Source organism: Osmerus mordax, chromosome 19, assembly GCF_038355195.1.
Source record: "Osmerus mordax isolate fOsmMor3 chromosome 19, fOsmMor3.pri, whole genome shotgun sequence".
Taxonomy (NCBI): Eukaryota; Metazoa; Chordata; class Actinopteri; order Osmeriformes; family Osmeridae; genus Osmerus; species Osmerus mordax.
In genome coordinates, this window is record NC_090068.1 from 10,290,995 (window position 1) to 10,316,042 (window position 25,048).

Genomic DNA, 25,048 nt, shown 5'->3' on the forward strand with positions numbered 1-25,048 from the left:
ACAATAAAAAAATATTACAATAATCTGTTTATAATCATAACATAATAATTCAGAGCACTCAAAACCATTCAATTTATTTTGAGTTCAAATCGGTAAATTGCACAGTGGCTAAAAACAACAATAAAAAGTCCCCAACCTAAATCAACCTGCTTGCCATCTAAGACCACTCTTATGCAGTATAAATCTGGAAAATCATAATTGAATAATGGACAAAAACATACATTGTGTTTACCGTACACTGAATAACTTCAAAATAACAAATTTTTGAACAGTCCACAGCATAATGTACAGTTATGTTTAGCAAAGGGTCACTGTAAGACAACAGTCCGTCCTAGTCCCCTGCCTCTTCCTCTTCCCCTGCTGCCCCCTCGCTGGGGACCCTGTCCTGGGGGTGAAAGGATCCTCATACCAGTGAAGCGGTCGTTGAGAGTCACTCCTGTCTGGAACCCATAAAACGATACATTTGCAAGTTTAGTTCCTTTCGTGAACACAAATCGCTCACAGACTTAATCTAAATGACTGTGTTAAAATACTGTATTCCTTTATAACAGATAATACATGTAAAACCAATGAATTTAGAGATTTTTTCTAACCTAATGGTGTCCTACCTGATTGATTGTGGCCTTTAGGTTATATCTAAGGGGAATGCCTTTGGGAGAGGAAGTTTCACCCCCTGTAGAAATAGAACGGTCCATAGTCTGCTTGGCCTTGGTGCTGAGAAACATTAAACACACATTATTGGTCTAAATTACCGCAAAAAGGCAATTACAAATCTTAGTTACTGTGAAATAGGCTCTAAATAATAATTGTACTCACCCAGGCTCTGGGATGGCTTTAGCATTTGGAAGGGACACTGTTAAGGTACAGCCAGTAGAGGGCGCCTTTCGCCAACTGCACAGAAAAGTATGACGTGATAAATTCAGTATATGGACTATATACAATACACGACAAGCAAAGCCAGGCTAACAGAGTATATTATCTCACCTCCTAGCTCTTTGGTACCTTTCCAGTTTCTCACTGGCTTGCATGGCAGAGAACTAAATGAAGGAGGGGGTTTAATTAGAATTGTTCAGCATTTAATCAATATAAAATCTTAAATATTATTCAATTTAGGGGCTAAAGCACAACAAAATATCCTTGTGGGTAGTTGAAATGATACAACTATTACTGGGAAATGCTTGAGGTAGGTTGACATGTAGGAACAACAGTAAGTAGGGGGGGTCAGATGGCTGAGTGGTTAGGGAATTGGGCTTTTAATCAGAAGGTTGCCGGTTCAATGCAAAATGACGTTGTGTCCTTAGGCAAGGCACTTCACCCTACTTGCCTCGGGGGAATGTCCCTGTACTTACTGTAAGTCACTCTGGATAAGAACGTCTGCTAAATGTAAATGTAAGTACCCCTCTGTTGAGAACGAATGGACGGGCACTTCCTCGTCTCTGTTTTGGCTGGAATGGTGGGTTTCCCTGCTCTCTGGGTGGAGGGGCAGGCCTGACACCAAACCCAAACCACAACACAGAAAAAGTTACAGTAACATTTTAAAATGCATTTTTAGAATGCACTGCAAAGGCAAGAGCGATTACTATATGATACAAAATCATTCTGTGGATAATGAACAAAATCACACATCAGAGTATCAAAGCAAGCTGTACCTTCTCTGTGCTGCTGTGAGACTTCTGTTTCTCTGATAAAACACTCCCCTGAATAAAGGTTTGTGTTGTCCAAATTGAACCGTAGCCTTAGAGGGGAGAAATAGAATAGTTTCATCTAAGGAACCATTTTTTCTGAACCAAAATATGTCCACTATACATTTAGGTAAATTTGATCAAATCTCTCAATCACTTCTTGCAGTTGACGTAGCAGTTCTGGAACTATTTTCCGAGAGAAGGTTTCTGTTGGTTCCTGAACATGAGAGTAGAGTAATTTGTCATGAACATACCTTTGTGTTCATAGGATGCCTGTTTAAAGGACTCACTCCTTTAGCTCCAATGACAGCCTTTTTAATGTTGAATGGCTTTACTTTGTAAAACCAGCGAGGGGAGGGTCCCATGTACTTTGATCTGTAGGCGCCTTAAAACAAGGCCATATTGTATAGAAAATCACCTTATTTCCCAGAGTGACAAGGTAATAAATAATGATTAATAGCATCACCATACAAAGGCAAATGAAACAGATTTGGTGATACCTTGCTGGCTTTGGCCTTGTCTGGCAGGGAATCTTTGCTGGCGTCCTGTGTTGTCTAGTTTCCTCAGGACGTTGTGCTTGTTTGAGGCCCGTTGGTTTCGGGCCTTGCTGGTAGCCCTGTTCACTCTCTGCTCTTTCCTGTTCAGTTTGATGATGTCATCTGGCAATAAAGGGTAACGGACATGTGAGGCCCTCAGACTCTGAATCATAGGCCTTTTCGTGTCATACGAGAGCCTGAATCCATTATGTGAAAGGTGAGCTAATGAGCGGCAAGTTAACGGTGCATTTCAGTTTCTCTATGCATTACAAAATCCCCAGAGACATGTCAACATAATGGATTTGAATAGTGGGCTTAGACTGCATCTCAGAAAAAAGCACTGAGCTATGTGTATTTTTTTTACACTGATGGATTTTGAAGCAAGAGCCCTTATAGGCATATGCCAAGGAGAAGTCATTATACTTGTTTAGCAATTCAAACAACTGTATGAAGAAAACATTAACATACTATGAAACTCACTGTGACAACGAATGCTGATAATGTCACATATTAAAGCTAATTGGCAAATACATTTTAGTTTAGATTTTCAATCATCAGTGGTATACAGTGGCCATATAGAACCCCTGAACAGCTGAGAATTGAACACTGACACAATTAATGTCGAAACAACTCTTACGTGCAATTTAACATACATTTGACTCGTTGACAAGAACATTATCTGAACAAAGGTAAACATGCACGAATCAGGCGCTAACCCAATGACAAGTCTATTTTATCCGAGTTGCGAGACTCCAGCGACTCCATGGGCTCCGGGTTGTCCGGGTTGTCCGGGTTTTCGCTGTTCGTTGGGTTGTCTGTAGTTGGGGTGGCGGTGGAAGAGTCGTCCATTATTATACGTGTCGAACGCGGGGATAGATTAAACCTAAGACAGACTGTCAGCTTTGTTGGGACAGTCTTTTCTAATCGCAATTTGAAGTCACTTTTATCCTTCTAATTTAGAATGATCGAGGTAGCCTGTAGTTTTTATTTTATTTTACCAAGTCTCTTCTCCTTACTTCTACTGCCACAATATCCAGAGCAACCCAACCCTTCAACGTTATGTATACGACCAACGGCATGACAGAACCAAAAATAGCCTGTGCTCTAACAGTAGCCGCTGTCAAAGGCCTCACTGTAGACTAAATAGCGTGCTTGAGAGGACTGTTGGCATGAAGGACAAAAACACAGTCATGTTTGTGATTACATCCTTTGATGGCAGACCTACGGTTTGGGACAACCATAGCCCTTTTAGTCAGACAAGCAACTAAAGCCTATAAAGCTACACTCGTCCATTTGACCTATAGGGACTGAATAACCCTACATGTTGAATTAGACTGCAGCTCGCCAAGGACGTGACTACCATTCTCGGTTAAGGATACTGTGTGCAATCTCACTGTAGTGAACAACCTATTCTCATTGATAAGAAATAAGAAAAGGCGTAAGTTAAATCTTCCCCCTACGCCCACGCCCTCTCAAGAGAAGCCCTACCCCTAAAGTCCCTGGAGTGTGTCTTTGCCTTATGCGCATGGGCGGAGAAACTGTCGCTGTTATTATTGTAAGAATAATTTCTCTTACGAAAATGGCGTCGAGTCACGGAGGTGTGGGAGCAGTAACGGCTCTTCAAAGCCATCATTATCCGAACGGACCTCAATGGAACCCGGGTATCAACCAGCATCAGCACCAGCTCCTGACGGCCCGTAGTTTAGACCGTGCTCTGGAGGATGCCGTGTGCTCCGGGATGTTGAATCTAAGCGGGAGGAAGCTGAGAGAGTATCCTGGAATGAGCTATGATCTTACCGATACGACACAAGCAGGTGGGTCTCTATTGCTTGGCACTCGTAACCTCTGTTGGTTTAATAAAATAGCCAGTAAAACCTTATTGTGCATGAAACAAAATTACCGAATTTGCTCGCAATTGCACAACGGTATGCATATTAAATTTGTGTTTACGCAACACTGGGGTGGCATGTGAGTATACACAAGGTTAACAACTCGTTTCCACAATGAACAATGTGCGGAATTCCACGTAATGTCTCTAAATTTAAAAGGGTGCTTGGAATGGAGCGGCAAACCTAGATTACAACTGTCTGCTTGTTTTGGTCGCCTCCTCTCAATCGCCCCCCTGTTGAGAGCATATGGATGAATGAAACGGGCGCACCCAAGCCAATGCGAATGAGCCGTTGTACACTAACCTACATTTCTGATAGCGATAACTAGCTGATGCGCACCAGGGTATATCACAAATGGGATATAGGCTACTGTAGCCTACGACTTGTTTGTCTAAGGCCGATTTAATTTTACGTTTCAGTTTAAGGGAGCATGATGCTCACTCAGATGCTGTTTTGTACCCGACAGCCCAAGACAAAAGAGTCTTCTCAGTCTAACCTACAGTACGGGGGCGCGTGCCTTGCTGCCTGCCACAGGAAATATGTGCCTATATCGGATCCATTTCTTTAATATTGGTTTAAGATCATATTTCATTCATTAAGAATACACGTTTTTTATTCCTCTGGATATGCAGTGGTAAATGTAGTGATTGATTAGAATTCTGCGACCATGTAAATCGCACACATCTCCAAATGATAAAGAAAGGTGTTTGGGTGATTTTCTTATAGGGATTTTTAGGCGAGACCTACACTAAGATAGGCTAGACATGCTGCCTGTTCACCGCAGTGTCTCGAGGTTTTTCTCTTGATTGTAGGCCACACACATGCTGAAAAGCTCAGTGATCTCTGCGCTAAGATGGGCTGGCATCGGTTCCATCAGGAGCAGTTTGATTCCATCATTAATCCTATTTTAGAATAAAGCATTGGTATGTGTGTACATTTTGCATGTCATTTCACAAGACTTCTTAGACATTATGTTACCAGTTTATAAGGGGAAAAACAAGGAACAACCAATTTATAGTGTTCAAATTGATTGAGTTGGTGTTTATCTGTTAAATACTTAAACCACACAGTTTCTTTTCACTCTATAGCCCAGCCCCCAACACCACACTCACACACACAGACATACTATTTTGTTTTGCTTGGTGAATCCAAGGCACCTAGCATCTGAAGCAACAATAAACTGACTGAGTCACTCGAAGTAACAATGTATATTTAGATTTGTCCCTTGGTCTGTTAGGGTTCTTTAGATTGGTGGAAAAAGCTCTGTAAATGCTATAGAGAAGTAATATGCTTGTTGTGATTCATTCGGCCTTTACGGGAAATGGCAAAATTAGTAGGTTTGTCTAAGATAGTTCCTTGCTGTGTACAGGAATAACAAAAACATTGGATCACATGAGACCTATGGAAAAACTAACCTACGTTATGACTGACATCCTTTGAATGACATTGTCAATTCACCAGTACACTACCATACATCCCTAAATGAATTACATAGCCTACTCAACTGCATCAGCGACGTTGATTTATTCAAACTTACTTTGAAGGGCTCTAGTTGAATTATACATGGTATTTCCTATCAAGCTGAAGTAACAAGCTGCTTGTGCGTCTATTTTTGGAGCGATAGGATGTGCTTTTGTTTGTGGCCACAGAAACTGTCAGAGTCAGTCTTCTAAACAATATGACTGGCCTAAAATGTACAGTGGGAGATAGCATCAGCCTACACTGCTTCAGGACTAAAGCACATGTCACTGGTAAAGTATATCAGAGGTCTATGAGGTATATGAATCATACAGAGTAACTAGAGTTGGAAAATCAGTCAAGACAGGAAGTTAGGCGTGACATCAGCCTGAGCGTTCCTCGTGCAGGCGTGCACTGTGCTGAATGAGGTAGGGTGTGATGTCCACATCATTAACTGGGCTATATCAAAGAGAAGAGTTTCCACATTTGACAGCACAAAGGGTTAATTGTCTGCGGGAGTACCAGGGTTCTGGAATGTCATGGGGCATTTCATGACATAATTACCTGAAAAATACCTCAAGTGTGTCTGCATACTGCAGGTGGACGGGCAGGGACATGTGACTGGCTAAACATATCCACTTATCCACAAAGAAGTATCAACTTTCCTTTTGAAATGTATATTTCTCTAATAGAGAACTGCAGTGAAACCCCGTCACAATCTAAACTGTTTATTTAGACAAACTAACTAACTATGACTCTCCCATTCAGGACCCTCCAAGATGGAGCTCTTATACTGTTGAATACATTCAGTGTACTGGCTACGATGTGTGTTTCATGTCCCACAAATACTTGGTTAATATGACTTAGGAACAATTCCTCGTACTTTTAGTTGGAGGTGTTCAAAGAGTTCCATCACAAAAATCCCATCTGTTAATTGCGACCTTCTTCTTAAATATGTCATGGAATGACAGTTAAAGTTGCACCCAGCTGGTATGTGAACAGGGAACACAGCTTGTGTGTCTTTGTGTGTGTGCTGTTTACAAAAGACGGACACAAAGAGAGAGAAAGGCGAGCTCACACAGTGGCGTCAGTTTGCTGTAGGCTGTTGACAGTTTGTCGGCAGTCAGTTTGTTTTCCCATGAGAATGTGTGAGAGTTGTAAGCTGATGCCCTGACCTTGGAGAGAGGGGGACCATAGTCTCAACTGGCCCAGATGTTGGAGCCAAGAGGCTAGGGTGCAGCTATATGCCTCAGCCCTGGCCCAAGGGAACTAACACTCACTGCTAACGAGAGACATCCTGCTCACCCTTTGGGAGCAGAATTCCAGCCTAGCCTCCCTCACCCTCCCTATCATCTTACCACCCTCCCAAATTCCACCCTTTAGTGGGACAGACAATGGTTGAGGAAACGCCTGGCCATCAAAGGTGAGAAGTGTGGACCGTAAACATTCCCCTGAGCCAGGAACCATGCAGGGCTTTGGGGAGGTTTCCTGGTTCTTCAGCCATGTAACCTTTACTCCCTCAGGTGCGTTGGTCTTGAATGAGTGTCATGAGTGAGTGAACTGCTCATCTAAGCTCCCAGTTCTCAGTTGGGCTTGCAGGTATTCTCCAGCATGGGTGGACATGTTAGCACCATACCTGTCAGTGAGATCAGGAAGTTGATCCTGTGTTTTCCAGAGCTCCTATAGACTGATGAGAATTCTTTCTCAGACATAATTCTATTAGGGTTCTTTATCTTGGGCCAAATGAATGTGATTATCTGTGGGGAACATGGCTAAGAATGGGCTTAATTCTGAGCGCTACCTCTGTTGTAAACACTGCAGAGGGTGTTTGTGTGTGTGTGCATGTCGCTGCCCATAAGTCATGTCTATCAGCAGCCAGCTCTGCGAAGATACTTATCAGATTAGACCAAGAGCCCCAACCATCTTTTTGATATCACCTGACATAATCTCTTTTGTCCGGCTGCTAAGCATGCACACTGAGGTGATGCACTTAGTTGGAGCCAGCCACTCAATGCCTGTGCTCTTTGACAATGTGACATTGGAAGAGAAATTGAAGGCTAAGAATAAAACTGGGAAGACCAGGAAGAGTCTTTGTGCGTGTCATACCATCCACCACAGGCTCATTGCTGCGGCCTGGTGATTAATGGCAGCCATTTTGCTCCAAAGCATGCACCCTACGCTTCAATACCCTTGGTCGAGCCAGGAATTAACAAGCCATTGGACCTGAAGGATATTGCCCCTTTGGTAGACATGGATAGCTCCTATACACTCCTGACAATAGCACCGTGCCTCAAACTAAACACATTTAAAGCTTTATTAATTAATGATCAGTTACATTCAAATTGCTGGTAACCTAGATCAACTCCATCACCCTACTCAGCCTTGTATTCAGTTAGACTTTCACTGTTAACGTCTACAGTTTAACTGTGAGCCTGGGTGTGAACATGGAGGAGAAGGAGGCTGCTGGGTGGAGCTGTGTTGAGTAGCCAGTCATCCAGGCAGACCCTGTCCTGCTGGTGCTAGCTGTGGCCATGAACTAACAAGCTGTAGCCCTGCTCTGCCTGCTTCGGCCGGCAGCCTGGCCCTGCCACAGATGGAGTTTGGTCAGGGGCCAGGATGGGGATGCAGATGGAGGTGGACAGCTCCACAGAAAAAACCCTCTTCCACCCCTCTTCCATCAACCAACGGGAGTCTCAGGAGTGGTCTGGCCTTTGTTCAGCCCTGCAGGGGCTGTGCCTCATACGCAGATGGGAGCCAGCGCCGTAATATTAGGGTCCACATCCTGGAGAGAGAGTTGTTGGGCCTCTATGGTCCTCGTGGGTCCTCCCTTGAGTTCTTCTCCCTGGAAGCATTTGTCTCTCTCTTGGTCTCTGTACACAGCTAGCTGTCTGGGTGTTGTCATCCACATGCTGCTGTTTGGGTTCTGATCACCGTTCTGGAGCAGGGCTTCTGTGAGTCTGTGTCATGGGAACGAACAAAGCCCTGTCAGAGATCAAGAGCTACACACAACATACACACACATGTGTGTTAAGCCTCCGCTTCCTTATGTTCTGACATCACAGGAACCAGTGTAAGTGTATTTTGATGGGTCATGCCAGAAAAGCAATCCAGGGCTCAATCATGTGGTATGCCTTGAGTATTAATGATTGATGTTCTAACGCTAGATCACTCAGCACAGAACTGGCACCATTGCTTTTCACAGGATGCTGAATTTGGACTGGATGCTTTGAAGTTTGTCATTAAGGTGTCTGTTTGTTGGTTGGTCTTTGTGTGCGGAATAATCATTTGGCGTGAATCTGGCTCTCTTTTTGCCTCAGAGGGAGAGAGATACAGAAAATAAAAGGCACGTGATTGAAAGCGAAAGGAATACTATATTTTTGGTAGCGTACTGCTGAATCAAATTTACTTCCCACAGGGCACTTTCCTGTTGGCCTGTGAGGTGGTTTCCAATTAAGACAATGATTACAGAGCTTAATAGTTTAATTGACACTATTTTGGAGTTTGTATTAACATTTGGAGTGCGTAATAACAGGACTGAGGTATGTGGCTGTGTAATCCAGTGTGCTTGGATGTGAGTGTGCATGTCTGTGTGAGCACGCGTGTGTGTGTGTGCATGTATGTCCACGCCCATAGAGGCAGAGTAATTGAAAGCCCTGTGTGTTTATCAGGGGTTGTGCAGCTCCTCACGTGGGCTCCTAACTGCTCTGTCAGTCTGTGATTAGCCCTGGCTGCAGCACCGCCCGCCTCAGCAGAGACACCACCGCAGTGCTGAGGCCATCTCCGTTTGGTCTCGAGTGTGTGAAACGTGAATACAACAATGAAGTCAACCTGTCACTGTGAATCCCGCTCACGAACGCTGTTGGTTTTGTCTTCAGAGGACATGTCTGTCCCCACCAGACGTACTTGTCTTAGACACGAGTGTCGTAGTGTCTGCTGACCTAGCATCTTCCAACGTGGATGAGATTAGGCTACAAGGTCACAACGCCATTTGAGGGCAGCCTCTCACCTCAAGATTGTTTTGTTCACAGGGACTGACACCTCAAATTAGGGAAGGGTGGGAATAGAAAATGTAGTGGTGAGGTTACCGCCTCTCTTGGGTCCACTGGCCCCGTCTCCCCCCTCCACTTAGCCCAACAGGGGTGTATCTGAGGCAGCCTACCATGGCTCCATTTGCAGACCTGCCTCAGGGGAGGTGTATATATGATACACGCTAAGTTCAGGGGTGCGGCTCATGAGTGGGAGTAATATGGTGTGACACGCCATCTACTCCACCACCTCTCTTCCTCTCTGGGTCTCGTACTCTCTTCTTCTCACCCTTTTCACACTTTCTCTCTCTCTCGCTCTTCTCTCTCTCTCTCTCTCTCTCTCTCTCTCTCTCTCTCTCTCTCTCTCTCTCTCTCTCTCTCTCTCTCTCTCTCTCTCTCTCTCTCTCTCTCTCTCTCTCTCTCTCTACGGCTCTGTCTCTCCCCCTCTCCTTTCTCCTCTCCCCATTTGGCCGTCGCGAAGAGAGATGGTCCCTGGGGGGTCGTTCGGGGGCGCAGGAGGTGTCTGGGGGGGGGGGGGGGGGGCTGGGGGGTTATCCTCCTTTTGGTTAGCAGCTGAGACTGGTAGTCTCCATCATCACCAACCCTAACCCTCCACCTGATAGGCTGTGAAATTACACACTAATGGGATTTCACCACAAGCACATTAACAGTTGGACAGGGTCGCACATGTGAACCGTGTGTGTGTGTGTCTGTGTGTGCATCTGTGTCTGTGTGTTTATGTGTGTCTGTTTGAGTGTGTGTCTGTGTGTGCGTGTCTGTGTGTGCATCTGTGTCTGTGTGTTTATGTGTGTCTGTTTGAGTGTGTGTCTGTGTGTGTGTGTCTGTGTGTGCATCTGTGTCTGTGTGTTTATGTGTGTCTGTTTGAGTGTGTGTCTGTGTGTGCGTCTCTGTGTGTGTGTGTGTGTGTGTGTGTGTGTGTGTGCATGTCTGTGTGTGTCTGCAGGTATATCACCTTGCTAGTCTTTGTGATGGCGCCTGCCAAGCCGGAGGATACAGTTGTCCAATCGAGCTGACATGTAAGTCAACTTCCTGTTTGGTTTTGTCTGACAGAGATGTCCCTGTCACAGAAACTTCCCATCACAGACAGACAGGAGAACATGCTGATTTGTTGCTGTTGTGTCACCACCAAGCTGAGGACGAGCTCTGATTTCATCCTGTCAGTTGATTGGATGGGTGGAGTTGGGGCTCCTCCCTGCAGAGAAACTATCCGGTTGGAGCTGGGGAGGAAATTAATGGAAATGTAGGCATGCGGTTTACAGGAAGGGGTACTGAGACCAGACATGTGGGTAATGTAGTCTGAGGTTGGGACACCCCTTCCCTCTCTGTTCCTGTTGTGACGTGGGGGGGATACTGGCTACGTTCTCCCTGCTCCAGATGGACCCAAATCTAGGCCAGCCTCCGAATGCATGCCTGAGCTCATCTCTATCTGCATCTCTCCATCCCTCTCTCTCTCTATATCTCTACCTCTCTCCCTACCTCTCTCCTGCGTGCCAGTTCTGTGTGGACTTTACTGAATGGTCTGGCATCTGAATATTTCATGGGTAGCCCAGGTTTTCTTGAAGACGGAAAGTGGAGGTTGCTGGTTGGCTGGTGAGAAGCAGGGATTACAAATGTGGCCATCACTAATCCTCATGTTGTGGAATGGATAACTACACATAATTCAGGCGATTAACTGCTGCCTGTGGGACTGTCCACAGTCTAGCTGATGAACTCGATACAATTTAACCGTCAATGGAAATGGGTTTACCTTGTAGCACATTATGCAGAGTTCAGTGTGTGCAGTTATAACGCGGAGGAGACAACTCATTGTGCTAGCGCTGTGTTAATGATGGTGACATGGTGAGTTGACGTTTCCTCATAGGAGGATATTGAGTCACGTGATCACTTGTGTTCTTTCGAAGATTGAGCTACCTGAAAGGTTTGTGTGACTGAAGGAGATACTAAGTGCTGTACCTGTGGTCCAAGCCCTTCCTGCAGATTGTTCCAACCATGTCTGCACACGGCAGGGAAGCAGTGTGTACACAAACTACCCTGTGGATCAACACGTATCTTTTCCAAACAACACGCCTACTTCTAGAATAGAGGAAGGCAAAACGTCATTTTCTGTAAATGAAGAAATGTCCCCCTTTTCAGGTGAGTCAAACTTCGGGCACAGGCTTACTTTAAGATGTCTCTGTCATCTCTGCCCAGACTAGCTTGTCTTCTTTGTGAGCCGAAACACTGGGGTCTGTGTGATCAAGCTGACTGTGTTCCACGGAGAGAGAGAGAGAGAGAGAGAGAGAGAGGGAGAGAGAGAGAGGGAGAGAGAGAGAGAGAGGGAGAGAGAGAGAGGGAGAGAGAGAGGGGGGGGGGTATCTGACTAGCATTGATGTTGGTAGCGTTCCCTCACTGCCTTTGATGATGCGTCTCTGCCACGCTGCATCTGAAAAGATGGTCGCCTCAGGGAACACTCGTTCTCATGTGCTCAGCTGGTATGTCCCCAAAAACCAGGAAGGGAGAAACGGTTCTCTCTTCGCAGGGGAACTGAAGCTGAAATTGAACTGATTGGGGGTTTTAACAAATGCACGCAAAAGACAGTCCAATTCTGTGAACTTGCGTGATGTAAGGATACTTTACAAGAGACTCAGATTATTGGGAACTATACGGATGTACCTACAGTCTCTCTCAATGATCTTGTTTTAGAGTATAAGGATGGGCACCTGGAAACCAGGAAACTGTCAGCTGTGTTGACACATATACTGCACTCCTACTGCTTACTGAACCCCCCCTTGCTAAAAATGCACACACACACACAAATACACACACACACACAAATACACACACACACACACATACACACACATACACACATACATACACACACATACACACACACACACACACACACAGTTGAGGCCAGATTAGGGACCAACTGTGTGTCCGTTTGAGGAACTTTCAGTATATTTTCCAGTTAGGTCAGCACCAGTACTCTCCTCTGCATGCACACAGTCCAAGACGAGCCGGGAAGAAATGCAGGCTCACACCCGAGGCAAACAGAAACACCCAGAGCCAGAGACATCTCTCAAGACGCATTCACTCGCCGCTCCCTCCTGGACCCGTGCTGTTGCCATGGCATCGGCAGTGCCTTTACAGAATCCTTCATGAAGCTCTGCAGCTCCACATTCTCCTTCACACACAGGCTGGTCTGAGATCAGCTGCCTGAGGCACACAGAGCTACAGACACGACTGGGTGAATCTCCAGACAGGCACCCAGGCTATCATACCCAGTCTGACATCAGAATGTATACCATAAACACACCGTAACACAGACTAGCCTTACACTATACAGAATCATGACAGATGTATGACGGCACATATCGGAGGAATGTCAGACATGTGAAGTGCAAGTGTGTTGGACTCCCAAAGCCAGGTTGTTTAGTGTGATCTACAGCTCGTGAACGCAGTGTGGCTAGTTGTGGGTGTCAGTCCAATTTATGAATGAACTGAGGTGCAGCGAGTGTCTCTCTGAGGCGTGGAGGCCCGCCCCCTCCAGACGGCGCCTGATTGGCTGGCAGGAGCATCTGTCAGCAGGACTTGAAGGGCTTTATGGGAGTGATAGAGTGTGCTTGACTGGCCGTCACATCACACATTGGTCCTGCTGCCTCACAAGGGCTCTCTCTGGAGCATGACAGCGTGTTCATAATTCATGTTCTGATTCACAACCCATGAAATTAGAGCACTCCCGGAATCGAATTAGCAGCTTAGTGCACTGCCTTCAAGGACACCCCAAACAGGAAGATGTTTCTGTATGATATCGAATGCCAGGTGGAGAATGTGTCAACACCAAATCTATTACGCAGACAGACAGAGCTTGTAGCAGAGCACTCATGTTGGTTCGATCGATACCAGAAACACTTTGAGGATGGATGCTGCATGGATGCATCCGACCCGAGCAACAAGACTGTAGTCGTGTGAGTGACAGAACGAACAAGACAACATGCCATAACAGCAGACCTGACTTTGAGAAAGAGCCCTTGTTCTCATTGATCAGTCATTTAGACATATCGACCGATCGAGACTTCCTGGAATCAATCCACCCTCCCACATCAGTCCAATCAGACTCAACTCACAGCAGCTATAGTTGCACTCTCAGAATACAGTCCGACTCGGTGTGTGCTCGTGATGGAGAAGCTTCTACAAAGTAAACCCCAGGTCAGACCAGTAACGCTGTGTCTTTACACTCCTTCCGGCCCTCAGATCTGTCCAAGAACCGTCTGACGGAGATCCCTCCTGAGGTGTGTCTGTTTTCCCCCCTCGAGTCCCTCAACCTCTACCACAACTGCATCAAATGCATCCCAGAAGCCATCATCAACCTGCAGATGCTGACGTACCTCAACATCAGGTCAGTGAGGGGTCACGCGATCTCTGTCGTAGGCCCCACAGGAGGCCTGAATCCCCAGACCAGGGTCAGGTCCAGATTTACTGCCGTTTCATGAGTCATTACAGTGTTCCTCTTTCAGTGAATTCACAAACATGAACATGCAGAAGCATTTCCTCTTTCACTTACCAAAACAAGCCAACATGCATAGACACAGACAAAACACTGTCACATAAACAAGAATAGTCTTGCTACATTGATACTGTATGCATATCAAATAGAGCTGGTCTTCTCTTACACATGGTCAAGAGTTCTGTGTAGATCCTGGTTCACTGAATCATTGATATTCCACCCACACTATGTACCTGAACACAGAGACTGACCTTCGAGGCATGGCAGTGTCCTGTCATACAAATGTTGGTTGGTCTTACCTGTATTTTGTCTTTCTACAGCCGGAACCTACTCTCAACATTGCCAAAATACCTGTTCAACCTCCCCCTTAAAGTGCTGGTTGTGAGCAACAACAAGCTTGTGTCAATCCCAGAGGAGATTGGAAAGGCCAAAGAGCTGATGGAGCTGGTAAGCATGGTTTGTATGCGTGTGTCTGTGTGTTTGTCTGTCTGTCTCTATTTGTGGGTGTGTGCATGGGTCTGGTTGTCTGGGTCTGTGGGTGTGTGAATGCATGTCTGGACCTGTGTGTGTTTGTCTATGTAAGACTATGCTATGTCTCTCCCTGTAGGACATCAGCTGTAATGAGATCCAGGTGCTGCCCCCTCAGGTGGGGAGGCTTCATGCCTTAAGGGAACTCAACATCAGGAGGAACTGCCTTCAGATGCTGCCTGAGGGTCAGACTCCACCTGGTTCCTGGGCCCCACCTGTCACATGATTCTACCTGGTTCTCCATGACCTTGTTCATGAGAATGTCTCCCTCCAGTAAATCCTCTGTGGAGACAAAGTGAGCTATGGGTATTTTACCATCTCCATCTTTCTCTATCCAGAGCTGGCTGACCTGCCCCTCATCAGACTGGACTTCTCCTGCAACAAGATCACAGAGATCCCTCCAGTCTACAGGAAACTCAGGCAGCTGCTGCACATAGTCTTGGACAACAACCCTATGCAGTCTCCACCTGCACAGGTGTGTGTGTGTGTCTGTCTGTGTGAGGATGACTATTAAATACAGAAATGCTCAACATGTCCCCCTAGCTGAGACTTTGTGATAATTATGTTATGGCGCCATCTAGTGGTGACTTGTGTTCCCTTTGGATGTGTATTCATGTATTTAATTATTCTTTCATTTATTTACTATATGTCTTAATACACACAGAGACAAATTTATTTGACAATTTACAATTATTTGTATATTTTAGATCTGCCTTAAAGGAAAGGTGCACATATTCAAGTACCTGAACATCCAGGCGTGCAGGATGGATAAGAAACCTGACTCCCTGGACCTCCCCTCCCTGGGAGGCAAACGGGGATGCCTCCCCCAGCCACTCACAGACAGGTACACGCCCCCCTCTCAGTGCATCGCAGCCAATCACATCAACAGGATCCTGCATATGCACCGCCCACCGTCACGCTTGGTTTTTCAATGCAGCATGGAGGACTTCTACCCCAGCAAGAACCACGGCCCTGACTCTGGTATAGGCAGTGACAACGGGGACAAGAGGCTTTCTACGACAGAGGTCAGAGGTCACTTTCTCTCTCCCGACTCGTCTGAGCTCATCGCTCGGCTCTAGCGTCCTAACGTCTATGCGTGAAAACAGAACCTCAAGACTTCCCTCTGGAGAACAGCTCCCCCCTCAGCTCCTCCCCCTCCTCATCCCCGCCCTCATCCTCTCTTCCTCTCTTCAGCCCTCGGACGACGACACTATCAGCCTGCACTCTCAGCTGTCGGAGACGGCCCGCGCCGACGCCTTGTCACTCCTCTCCAAGATGGACTCCTGCAAAGGTATTTCATGTCAAGACAGCAGCCCGGCTGTTCTTATATGAACGGTTTATAGAGCATGACAGTAAACATAGTGTTGTTCCCTTAGATCAAGACCCCTATGACTTCATAGAGCCCAACCCAGATGAGGATGCTGGTCTGTCAGAGGGCGACATGCAGCAGAGCAGCCCTTATGTCACCTGCATAAAGGTCCACTACATCTCATTACTGCACTACGAGTTCACTGCCTCTATGTTCCGTGGCTATACATTTTCCATGTGTTTCAGGAATTGGAGAAAGTCCTTAATAAGTCACACCAAAGCAAAGATAAGGAGAGCTGGAAGGAGGAGTCTGGGTAAGACATGTTAGACGACAGACACTGCTTTGTAAACATCATCATCTGTCACCTTTCTTGTCATCATTTTTGTTCTGAGAGTGAAAAGAACATAATGATATCAGATTTTCTGGATCTGATATCTGCAGACTACAGAGGGAACAGACAGATCAGTGGCTGAGATAGGACATGGTATTATCCAGATTATGTCTGACGCTAGCTCAGACATTAGATAGCCGCAACATGAGTCATGAAAAAAAATTCTAGTCCAGAGTGTGAAACAGTGGACCAGACGTTAGCAGGTGTTTTCTCATCGTGTTGATTTCCTGTCTTTCTGGGGCTCCCAGCTCCGATAAGGAACAGTTGGCCGAGGAGGAGGAGGATGAGCTGAAGGAGGTGCTGGACTTGAGGAAGATCGCTGTGCAGCTTCTCCAGCAGGAGCAACACAACAGGTGGGAGACTGTCCACAGACACAACCACAGACACAACCACAGACACACAAACACACCCAGCTGCTCCGCCCTGCCTCATTTCATATCTTCACATGGTTGCATATCTCCCCTGCCCTCATACGTATCTCCGTGTCCTTATCGTGGCTCAGCTCAGCATCCACCCATCTCCTCCGCCTCCTTCCTTTCTGATATCAGAGGACAAGGAGGGATGGGGGTGGATGTGTCTTCCTGCTCAGAGCCACCCAGAAAGCGTGACAGGGTAATGGAATAATAGGTATTCTCTGACAGTTCCTGGAAACAGGGGTTCTCTTGAACAGAACTGGCAGAAATGTATGATCATTTTGTGATGTCATCCCTAAACAAAAGCACTGGCTCATGCACCCGAATTGCTTCCCACCCTCCTATATCATGTTATCTCTTTTTCCTCCCTGCGCCTAACCTCTCACCTGCTGTTCCTGTTCTCTTTACCTGCTTCCTTCCTGTTCCTGCTCCCTTCCTGCCTCATCCATCTCCTGCCCCCCCCCCCGCCTCCTCCCTGGACCTGACTGGTGCATACGTGATGACTGACTGGTAGACGGCGCTCCTTAATATGTAGAGCAGAGAGTCTTATTCACCGGAGAAGGGTAACTGGACGAGCACACAGGTAGAGCGAGAGAGCGACTGTGTGTCAGTGAGACTGTGAGAGAAGCAGAGTGCGTGGTGAAGAGAGAGGGTTCCAGTTTTTGTCGCCGGTTAAAGTCAGGAATTAAAATGTTCCCCTCCCCCATACCGAGACGGCATGTTTTCTTTGAGTATTTTTTTTTTTTTGTGTGAGTGTCTAGCACGTGTTTAGAACGTGAACAAGTGTTGTGCCTCCGTAGAGAGCAGAGAGCCGTTGGCGGTGTTTAGGGGTTCTGCCGGGCCGTGTGACCGAGCCTGCATATGACCTCCTGTTCCTCCACAGGTTCCTCAGTCACTCAGGAAGCTCCAGCAGCAAACAGAGGTCTCAATCCCAGGCCACGCGCAGGTAAGCATTCAGCCTCACTGCCGCACGCTCAAACCCTGGGTACACATCCGCAGGGCAACCTGCTACGTCACTTAATGGATGTTACAGGGTCACATTCCACCTCCCCTCTAGAAGTGGACTTTCCAGAAGTTGCAGTCCAGAAGGGTTTGCTGTCCACTAGTGCGCCATCATAGGTTCCTGACCACAGTCTGAACACAGTTAGCTGCTTTAAACCGCTCCAGAGTTTCAGATTCTGGATTCTGACAGTTGATGACTTGTCTGTAGGTGTTGATATTTGGTGTCTCTTCCAGTGCTTCTCTGGATGAAGGCAGCAGTGGAGCATCAGTACTTGGTGGACAGGTAAGTGTTCCACTAGATCGAACATGTCATGCTTCTTCACTGTTATTTTGAGTTGTTTGCAGCAGTGCATTCATCCATGTCATGTTTCAGTTTCCATGTTATTCTCTCTCCATGTTCACTGGAAAGGATCCCGACTTTACAGACGACGACACACCTTTCTCTGAGGTCATCCATTTCATCCATACATTGGTCCTTCTCACGCTTATCATTTAAGTTCTTGCATGAGATCATATTTATTTGTTTGGTATTTTCAAATGAAAAGGACACATTTGTTTTCCGAATATCGCTATGTGAGGTACATCAGCATGGAAGTCAGCCATAATCTTCTTCCCGATAACGTTGTGGCTTAACAGTAAATTAACCAGGGACGTTTGTTTAGCTGATGTTATCTAGCCAAAAGGCATGTTCCAGCATGTTGACCTTCATCCAGATGTGTCTCTGCAGCCGTCATCATCCTGCTCTTTCGATGGCAGCATCAAATCTGAGTCAGACACAGAGGCCAAGTGGCCAGAGCTACCTCCCGTCCTCAACCAGAACGAGGAGCGTAGGAGGAACAAATACCTTAGAAAAGATTATCTCAAGGTACGAGCCCATTCACGCTCTTCTTCGTCTGAATCCCTACCTAAATGTTGGTTCACGCTCTTGTTCCATTTAATAGATAATAGTGGTATACGTTTAGTTAAATACCATGCTGGCTCTTCACAGACAATAAACCTTTGTTCCATTCTTGATGGTGTACAGCAAATCCTGAACATCAAATGTAACATTTTAAGGAACAGGAAACAGTAGATTTTAAATTTTCATTACTTCAGAGCAGTTGGGTTTTAATGGTCTGGTTGAAAAATATTAACATTAACTGTTGTTAATTTTTAGTTGTGACACATTTACATTTCCTACTGCATAAACAGTGAATCATGATCCAATTTTGGTTTCTGATCTTGAAAGACAAAGACACATTATCATTCAACTATGAAATAACTAATTTCATGTCATGACTCATCAAATCTGGGACTCCCATAAAAGCCAACAGTTGAACAACTTCAACTGCACTACGGTCATTTGCACCAGGACCTCAACATTTCACAATTTCACCTATCACTGGACATTGTGTGAATGTTCTACTGAGGATTTCTTTTATGAATTTAACACATTTACATTTAGTCATTTAGCAGACTCTCTTATCCAGAGCGACTTACAGTAAGTACAGGGACATTCCCCCCGAGGCAAGTAGGGTGAAGTGCCTTGCCCAAGGACACAAGATAATTTGGCACTGCGGGGAATCAAACTGGCAACCTTCAGATTACTAGCCCGATTCCCTAATCGCTCAGCCACCTGACACCCATTAGTGTTGAATTCTGAATTAAGTGCTAAGGTTTTGCATCAGGTCAAGTGTAATTTTAAGAAAAGCTTTGACCTCTGTGTGCTCTGAACACCAGAAATGTATAATTCTTGGATTTGCTGTGGACACTAAGACTACTGCAATATTGTTCTGGCCAATGACTCACACAAATCCTACAGAAGTTTCTGTCCAGCACTCTTCAATGAAACTGAAGCAAGTTGACATTTGTGGTTGCCAAAGTTGCCATAGATATAGAGATTTTGGAGATTTATGGAGATGAAACTGCTTGAGTTGCCATATGCCTTTAGTTTGGGACTCCATTCTGTCTACCCCGAGGGGGTATTTTCTCAGGACTGATCCCTATCAATTGTTCTGTATATTTGACCCCCTAAAAGGAAAAGATGTCCAAGGTAACGTAAACACTAAATTTAAATTTTCTCTTCCCCAGTACAAGTGCCAGAGTGCGCGGAGGAATTCAAGTGGTAATGAAGAGTGTGAGGTAAGAAGGGTAGTTTCAACAATAACAATACGTGAACTAGGCTGTACCATACACAATTCTGTGAATGTTTTTGAACATGCTGCTACAATCCTGTTTTATTTTCAGGAGGGAATGCGCAGCTCTGAATTCAGCACAACCCTTACTGTATTTGGTTTAAAGCCAAGATCAGGTGAGTTGTTCCGAAATGTCCAATGTTGTGTGCAATAATATTGCCTTTGACTTTTACCCAGACATTCTGTGGAAAACATGGCCCCTCCTCATGTTGCGGTTAGGGTTTTTTTTGGTTTGTATTGCTGCAGAAGGGAGGTGTGAGGATGTGCAGTTGCCTGGCCTCTGGCTTAACTCTGGCAGTTTGGGAAGATAATATGATATGTGAGAATGACATGATATGCTGTTATCCATTTTAGAGAACCTTATCAGCATTTGACCTAAGAGATCCATTACTACTTTAAAAAAAAAAATCTTCTAGAGACGTATGGTCCAGTGACTAAATCAATAAGAATGCTGATTTAACCTCACATGGAAAGTGGTGGAGTAGAGTTCCTTGGGATTTAGATGTCAACAAATAGTTTCAAAGCCAGAGCAGGTTACTTAAGTGCTGTCTTAATAAACCTATCCAGTGGTTTTTGGTAGAGGATGTTAACATGCAAAGATGAGGCTGTTTATCCTCTGTAGAAGAGAGTACTGAGGTACACTTTTCAGGGAGTACAGGATGTCCATTGTTAGTATTCTACGGCTGTGATCCGTAGGAGTTCTGTGGAAGCCGTAAGCCAGAGAGCAGAGAGTTCATGTTTTTTTTTCACACTTGACCTCTCCCTGGCTGTTCCTGGAAAAGAGGCTGGAGCCCCTGAGAGGCTCTGTACAGGGACGTCCCTAGCAGGCAGAGCCGTGTGTCTCTGTGTGGGTCCTCTCTGTTGTGTCATGTCTGCTGGTGAATCCGGCCTGTTCTACATTTACATTTAGTCATTTAACAGACGCTCTTATCCAGAGCGACTTACAGTACAGTAAGTACAGGGACATTCCCCCGAAGCAAGTAGGGTGAAGTGCCTTGCCCAAGGACACAACGTCATTTGGTTTGCACAGCCAGGAATCGAACCAGCAACCTTCTGATTACTAGCCCGATTCCCTAACCGCTCAGCCATCTGACTCCCTGTTCTGTCTGCCCCACAGCGTTTAGCAGGAGCAGCCGCCAGGAGTTCGCCTCCACAGACCCCAGTTTCACCATGCGGAGGAAGATGGAGCACCTGAGAGAGGAGATGGAGCAAATTGGCATCTTACGGCAGGTCGGAAGGCTCAAAAAACATGGGACAAACCAAACACAAACACACAAGGACACTCAGTGACAAGACACTGTAGGCCCACTAGCAGACAGACTCGGTACATTACATTTACATTTTACATTTACATTTTACATTTAGTCATTTAGCAGACGCTCTTATCCAGAGCGACTTACAGTAAGTACAGGGACATTCCCCCGAGGCAAGTAGGGTGAAGTGCCTTGCCCAAGGACACAGCGTCAGTTAGCATGACCGGGAATCGAACTGGCAACCTTCGGATTACTAGCCCGCTTCCCTAACCGCTCAGCCACCTGACTCCCCATACGGATATAAGGGAAAACACTGCAGGCAGACTTCACAGCAGCTGTAAGGGCCTTTTATACTTTCACATGAGCAGGTAAAGACAGAGACAAAGAGTTCTTAGAGCACCAAAGGGAAAACAACAGGGCGCACCAAGACATGTTAATCTCAAAGAGATCAATGTAAATATTTGTTTCCCGTCATATCATTCTCACTTGAACGTGTTTAGCCATGTAGCCTTCTTAAATATATGTGGGGCTCATAAACGAGATTTGACATGAGCTAAATCCATCAGCTAAATGCGTATTTGTCATAGATCATCAACAAGGCTTAAGTAGTACAAATGTGTTTGAAGTCATATGGCTGCTAAAAGTCAATGAGCAAGGCAGGCAGTTGGGACTGTCATAAGAAGCATGACCACTTGGCTGTTTACATACATAGATTCAGTTGTAAAAATGATTCCCAAAACTGCTACCTTAATTCCAGTTCCACTGGTCCTTTCACTCCCTCCACCAATGTCCTCTCCTTCTGCGCAGCCTTACACACCCCTCTCAGCCATCACACGTAAACACTGTGGTAATGTGTCATCTGTGAAGTGGATTTTCCAGGGATTCACAACGATGTGCACTGAGGCATGACTAACGTGAGGGTGTGGTCCTGTTTAGAACCTTGAGTCCAGACTGAAGGTTCTGCTACCTGACGATGTTGGGGCGGCCCTGATGGACGGCGTTGTTCTGTGCCATCTAGCCAATCACATACGTCCCAGATCTGTAGCCAGCATCCATGTGCCCTCACCTGCAGTGGTAAGCCCTCCCTCTTCAGTAGTGGCAACACATGATAAGTCAATCACTCAATCAATCGCCCAATCACGGTCTGTAGGGCATTTAACCTGTGTTCTACACATTTTGCCTATGGTGGCAGTTTGATGAAAATTTGGCTTTTTGTGGCATTATTTTTACATTTTAGTCCAAGTAAATCTTCATACCATTAAATGACCTAGTTGCATATAAAACAGGAACATGCATGTCTCTCAAAAATTACGAGGTGCTTCTAAACTTTTGACAGGTACTGTACATAAATATTTTGCCTTTATAGCTCTCAAAGCAATTAAATGCAAACATGCCTCTGCAGAGGACCTCACTTCCACAGTAAATCATCGCTCTGGATAAGAGCATCTGCTAAATGACTAAAATGTAACGTAAATCGTGTGTCCTATTTCTCAGCCAAAGCTCAGCATGGCAAAGTGTCGTAGGAATGTGGAGAACTTTCTTGATGCCTGCAAGAAGCTGGGCGTTCCGCAGGTAGACACACTGTTATCCACACTCTTTTTCACCGTCAAGGGCTTCAAGACAAAACATTGATCATGCGTGTGCTTGTGTGTTTCTGTCTGTCGGCGTAATCCGTCAGGACAAGCTGTGTCTGCCCCACCACATCCTGGAGGAGCGTGGCCTTGTGAAGGTAGGAATGACTGTTCAGGCCCTGCTGGAGCTGCCTGCTTCCAAGCCCACCCAGCTGTCTGCTGTTTAGTACCAGGCTGGGCCCTGCCTCCACTCCCCAGCCCTCAGCTGGGCCCTGCCTCCACCCCCCAGCCCTCCACCCCCCCTCACATGAGAGACCTCACCACTGGGGACCAGGGAACCCAAACGGGTGACGGCCCCCAAGGCCAAAGGACAGGAGCCCGCTACCAGCTGACGGAGCCACGAGAGGGGAGGCCCTCACTCTCTTATATGATGTCGGCTGGCTCCTGCCTCTCCTCCATCAGATTCTCAGCTTGTGTCCCATAGGGGGTCCATACTGTATGTGTGTAGAGAAAATGTGTGACTCTGTATGACCAGTGTGACCTGCACAAGGCACAATGACCTTGTGAGAGGTGATGAACTGAGTTGGGTCAAAGGTCAGACGACAGGGGGAACCTAGAAGAAGAGGAAGACCAGTTGCCATGGCTATTTCCCAGAGACTGTTGAGACTGGAGTAGCCAAATCTGACCTGACAAGACTCCCAACCCCTCTGTGTTTCAGACCGCCATAGTGAAGTGAAAACCGTTTTAATGTATGCACTCACTTTTTCACTTAGAGAAGTGAACTGCATGCTGGTTCACCAGCCACAACACAGATCAAGTGGCCCTTGCACTTGTAGCTTGATTTTGTTTTGACACAAGTAGCATTCTACAGATATTTGTGATCATGAAGATAAGAATGTTCGGTTCTGCATTTCATCTGGTATTCTGGCCCAGAGCAGGAAGTTGGGTTCATGTTATTTCTCTTCTGGCCTGGGAAAACCCAGCCAGAGCCAAAACTAACACCACCTTGACAGTCTGTTTGGGGATTAGAAGAAACGCTTGCTTGGAAAAACATAGTATCTATGATCAGAATGGCTTCAGCAGAAGAGCAGAAAGGTTTGTATTGTAGCAGGTGCTTAGCCACTTCACCTGCTGTGTTACATGGTCTTCTGCTGACTACTGCTGTTGGAATGAGCTGTTCCTCGTAAACTCAGTAGTCACAGGAAACAACAGACTGTAAACATAAGACTACTGTGACTCCCAGCAGGTTTGATGCAACCTTCTGTGCTTGTTTTAACACAAGTTTAAAGCACAAGTTGATCAGTCAGGATATTATTATGTACAATGTACTTACTGATGTGATTTTATCTGTCGGACAATTTGGTGCAACTTAAGAATGTTTTGTACATTTTTTTTCACTGGTTCCTTTTATTTGAGTTGGATTCACAGCAAAAACAGTATGCTTAATGCAAATAGATACACACAGACAACTCTCTAAGAAACTGTATATCAGGGAAATTATTTATGTATTTATTTTTTGGTTGTATTTTTGTGCTTTTGTATAATTTGTTGTGTGTTTCAACCCTGATAACAAATTAAATAATGTTCTGAGGGTTTTTAGCTCTGATTTGTTTGCTGTGATGTTTCTTACCAGATTTTGAAGGCTCTGTGTAGTTGTTTTGATTTCTATTACAAAAAAGTATATCTATGGTAATTGAATTCTGAAAATGAGCCATAAAACATCATGTTCACAACTACATTTCATCAAGCTGAATGATTCTCAATTGTGATAAACAATTTGTACTCCCATTCACTTCAAAGTTTATTTGCTCACATTTCATTATGTCAAATTTTTGGCTGCCGTCCTAGAGCAGAATGCCTTACAGTTCACCTACCAGCCCGTTCATGCTAGAACTGGCCTATCCAACAACGATCTGTTTCTCTGGAAACACCCTGCTCACACCTACTTTCTCTTGGATGAACTTGGAAGTCATTGTTAATTAAGTTACAAACCAATCAAAGCAGCATGACATCAAGGCTGGAACAAACAACAATTGATTTGTCCATGTGTTTGTCTCCAAATATCCCTCATTTTATTCAACATGTGATATTAGTTTCCGGTGACAAGGAGATGTGATTCTTTTTAGCATTTGTCCTTGCAGGTCATTCTTCAGAGGGCCATTCCTTGCATTAGCCATGTCGAACACACAGTGCATCAAGTTTGGCTAAAAGATTGTCGACACATGATACCATTAAGAACATTCTGATGTATTCTGTACATAAGAATTTTTGTATATCAAAAGAAATTAAATGCATGCAATGATTCTG

At 45.5% G+C, this 25,048-nt stretch overlaps 2 protein-coding genes across 3 annotated transcripts; one reads left to right on the top strand and one right to left on the bottom strand.

The window, feature by feature from the left end:
* Window positions 1-55: 55 nt before the first annotated feature.
* On the bottom strand, window positions 56-3,287 carry si:dkey-17o15.2 (UAP56-interacting factor). Its single transcript, XM_067256628.1, has 9 exons — window positions 2,935-3,287; window positions 2,183-2,341; window positions 1,937-2,067; window positions 1,650-1,735; window positions 1,398-1,488; window positions 985-1,037; window positions 817-891; window positions 609-714; window positions 56-440 (listed from the first exon to the last, which is right to left on the bottom strand). Exons 1-9 carry the CDS (start codon window positions 3,065-3,067, stop codon window positions 309-311), a joined length of 966 nt encoding a protein of 321 aa, XP_067112729.1. The 5' UTR covers window positions 3,068-3,287; the 3' UTR covers window positions 56-308.
* Window positions 3,288-3,737: 450 nt separating this feature from the next.
* lrch2 (leucine-rich repeats and calponin homology (CH) domain containing 2) lies at window positions 3,738-24,529 on the top strand. Of its 2 annotated transcripts, XM_067256620.1 has the most exons (22): window positions 3,738-4,032; window positions 13,848-13,992; window positions 14,421-14,547; window positions 14,708-14,813; window positions 14,967-15,103; window positions 15,336-15,472; window positions 15,566-15,653; window positions 15,823-15,919; window positions 16,005-16,105; window positions 16,183-16,250; window positions 16,577-16,681; window positions 17,256-17,324; window positions 17,625-17,687; window positions 17,978-18,026; window positions 18,153-18,191; window positions 18,471-18,608; window positions 19,814-19,864; window positions 19,970-20,033; window positions 21,035-21,147; window positions 22,107-22,244; window positions 22,665-22,742; window positions 22,849-24,529. In XM_067256620.1, exons 1-22 carry the CDS (start codon window positions 3,738-3,740, stop codon window positions 22,966-22,968), a joined length of 2,328 nt encoding a protein of 775 aa, XP_067112721.1. In that variant the 3' UTR covers window positions 22,969-24,529. The 2 variants fall into 2 exon arrangements, with proteins under 2 accessions (XP_067112721.1, XP_067112722.1); XM_067256621.1 differs by lacking the exon at window positions 18,153-18,191 and having other exon boundaries at window positions 3,798-4,032.
* Window positions 24,530-25,048: the final 519 nt, after the last annotated feature.

Excerpts from the sequence above, each read along its gene's own strand:
- lrch2 (XM_067256620.1), top strand. The coding sequence starts at position 3,738 with ATGCGCATGGGCGGAGAAACTGTCGCTGTTATTATTGTAAGAATAATT. Across the intron at positions 14,548-14,707 it reads CCAAAGAGCTGATGGAGCTG|GACATCAGCTGTAATGAGAT; the intron begins GTAAGCATGGTT and ends CTCTCCCTGTAG. Across the intron at positions 15,104-15,335 it reads TGCAGTCTCCACCTGCACAG|ATCTGCCTTAAAGGAAAGGT; the intron begins GTGTGTGTGTGT and ends TGTATATTTTAG.
- si:dkey-17o15.2 (XM_067256628.1), bottom strand. The coding sequence starts at position 3,067 with ATGGACGACTCTTCCACCGCCACCCCAACTACAGACAACCCAACGAAC. Across the intron at positions 2,068-2,182 it reads ACAAGGCCAAAGCCAGCAAG|GCGCCTACAGATCAAAGTAC; the intron begins GTATCACCAAAT and ends CCTTGTTTTAAG. Across the intron at positions 1,038-1,397 it reads CATTCGTTCTCAACAGAGGG|TTCTCTGCCATGCAAGCCAG; the intron begins GTACTTACATTT and ends TCCTTCATTTAG.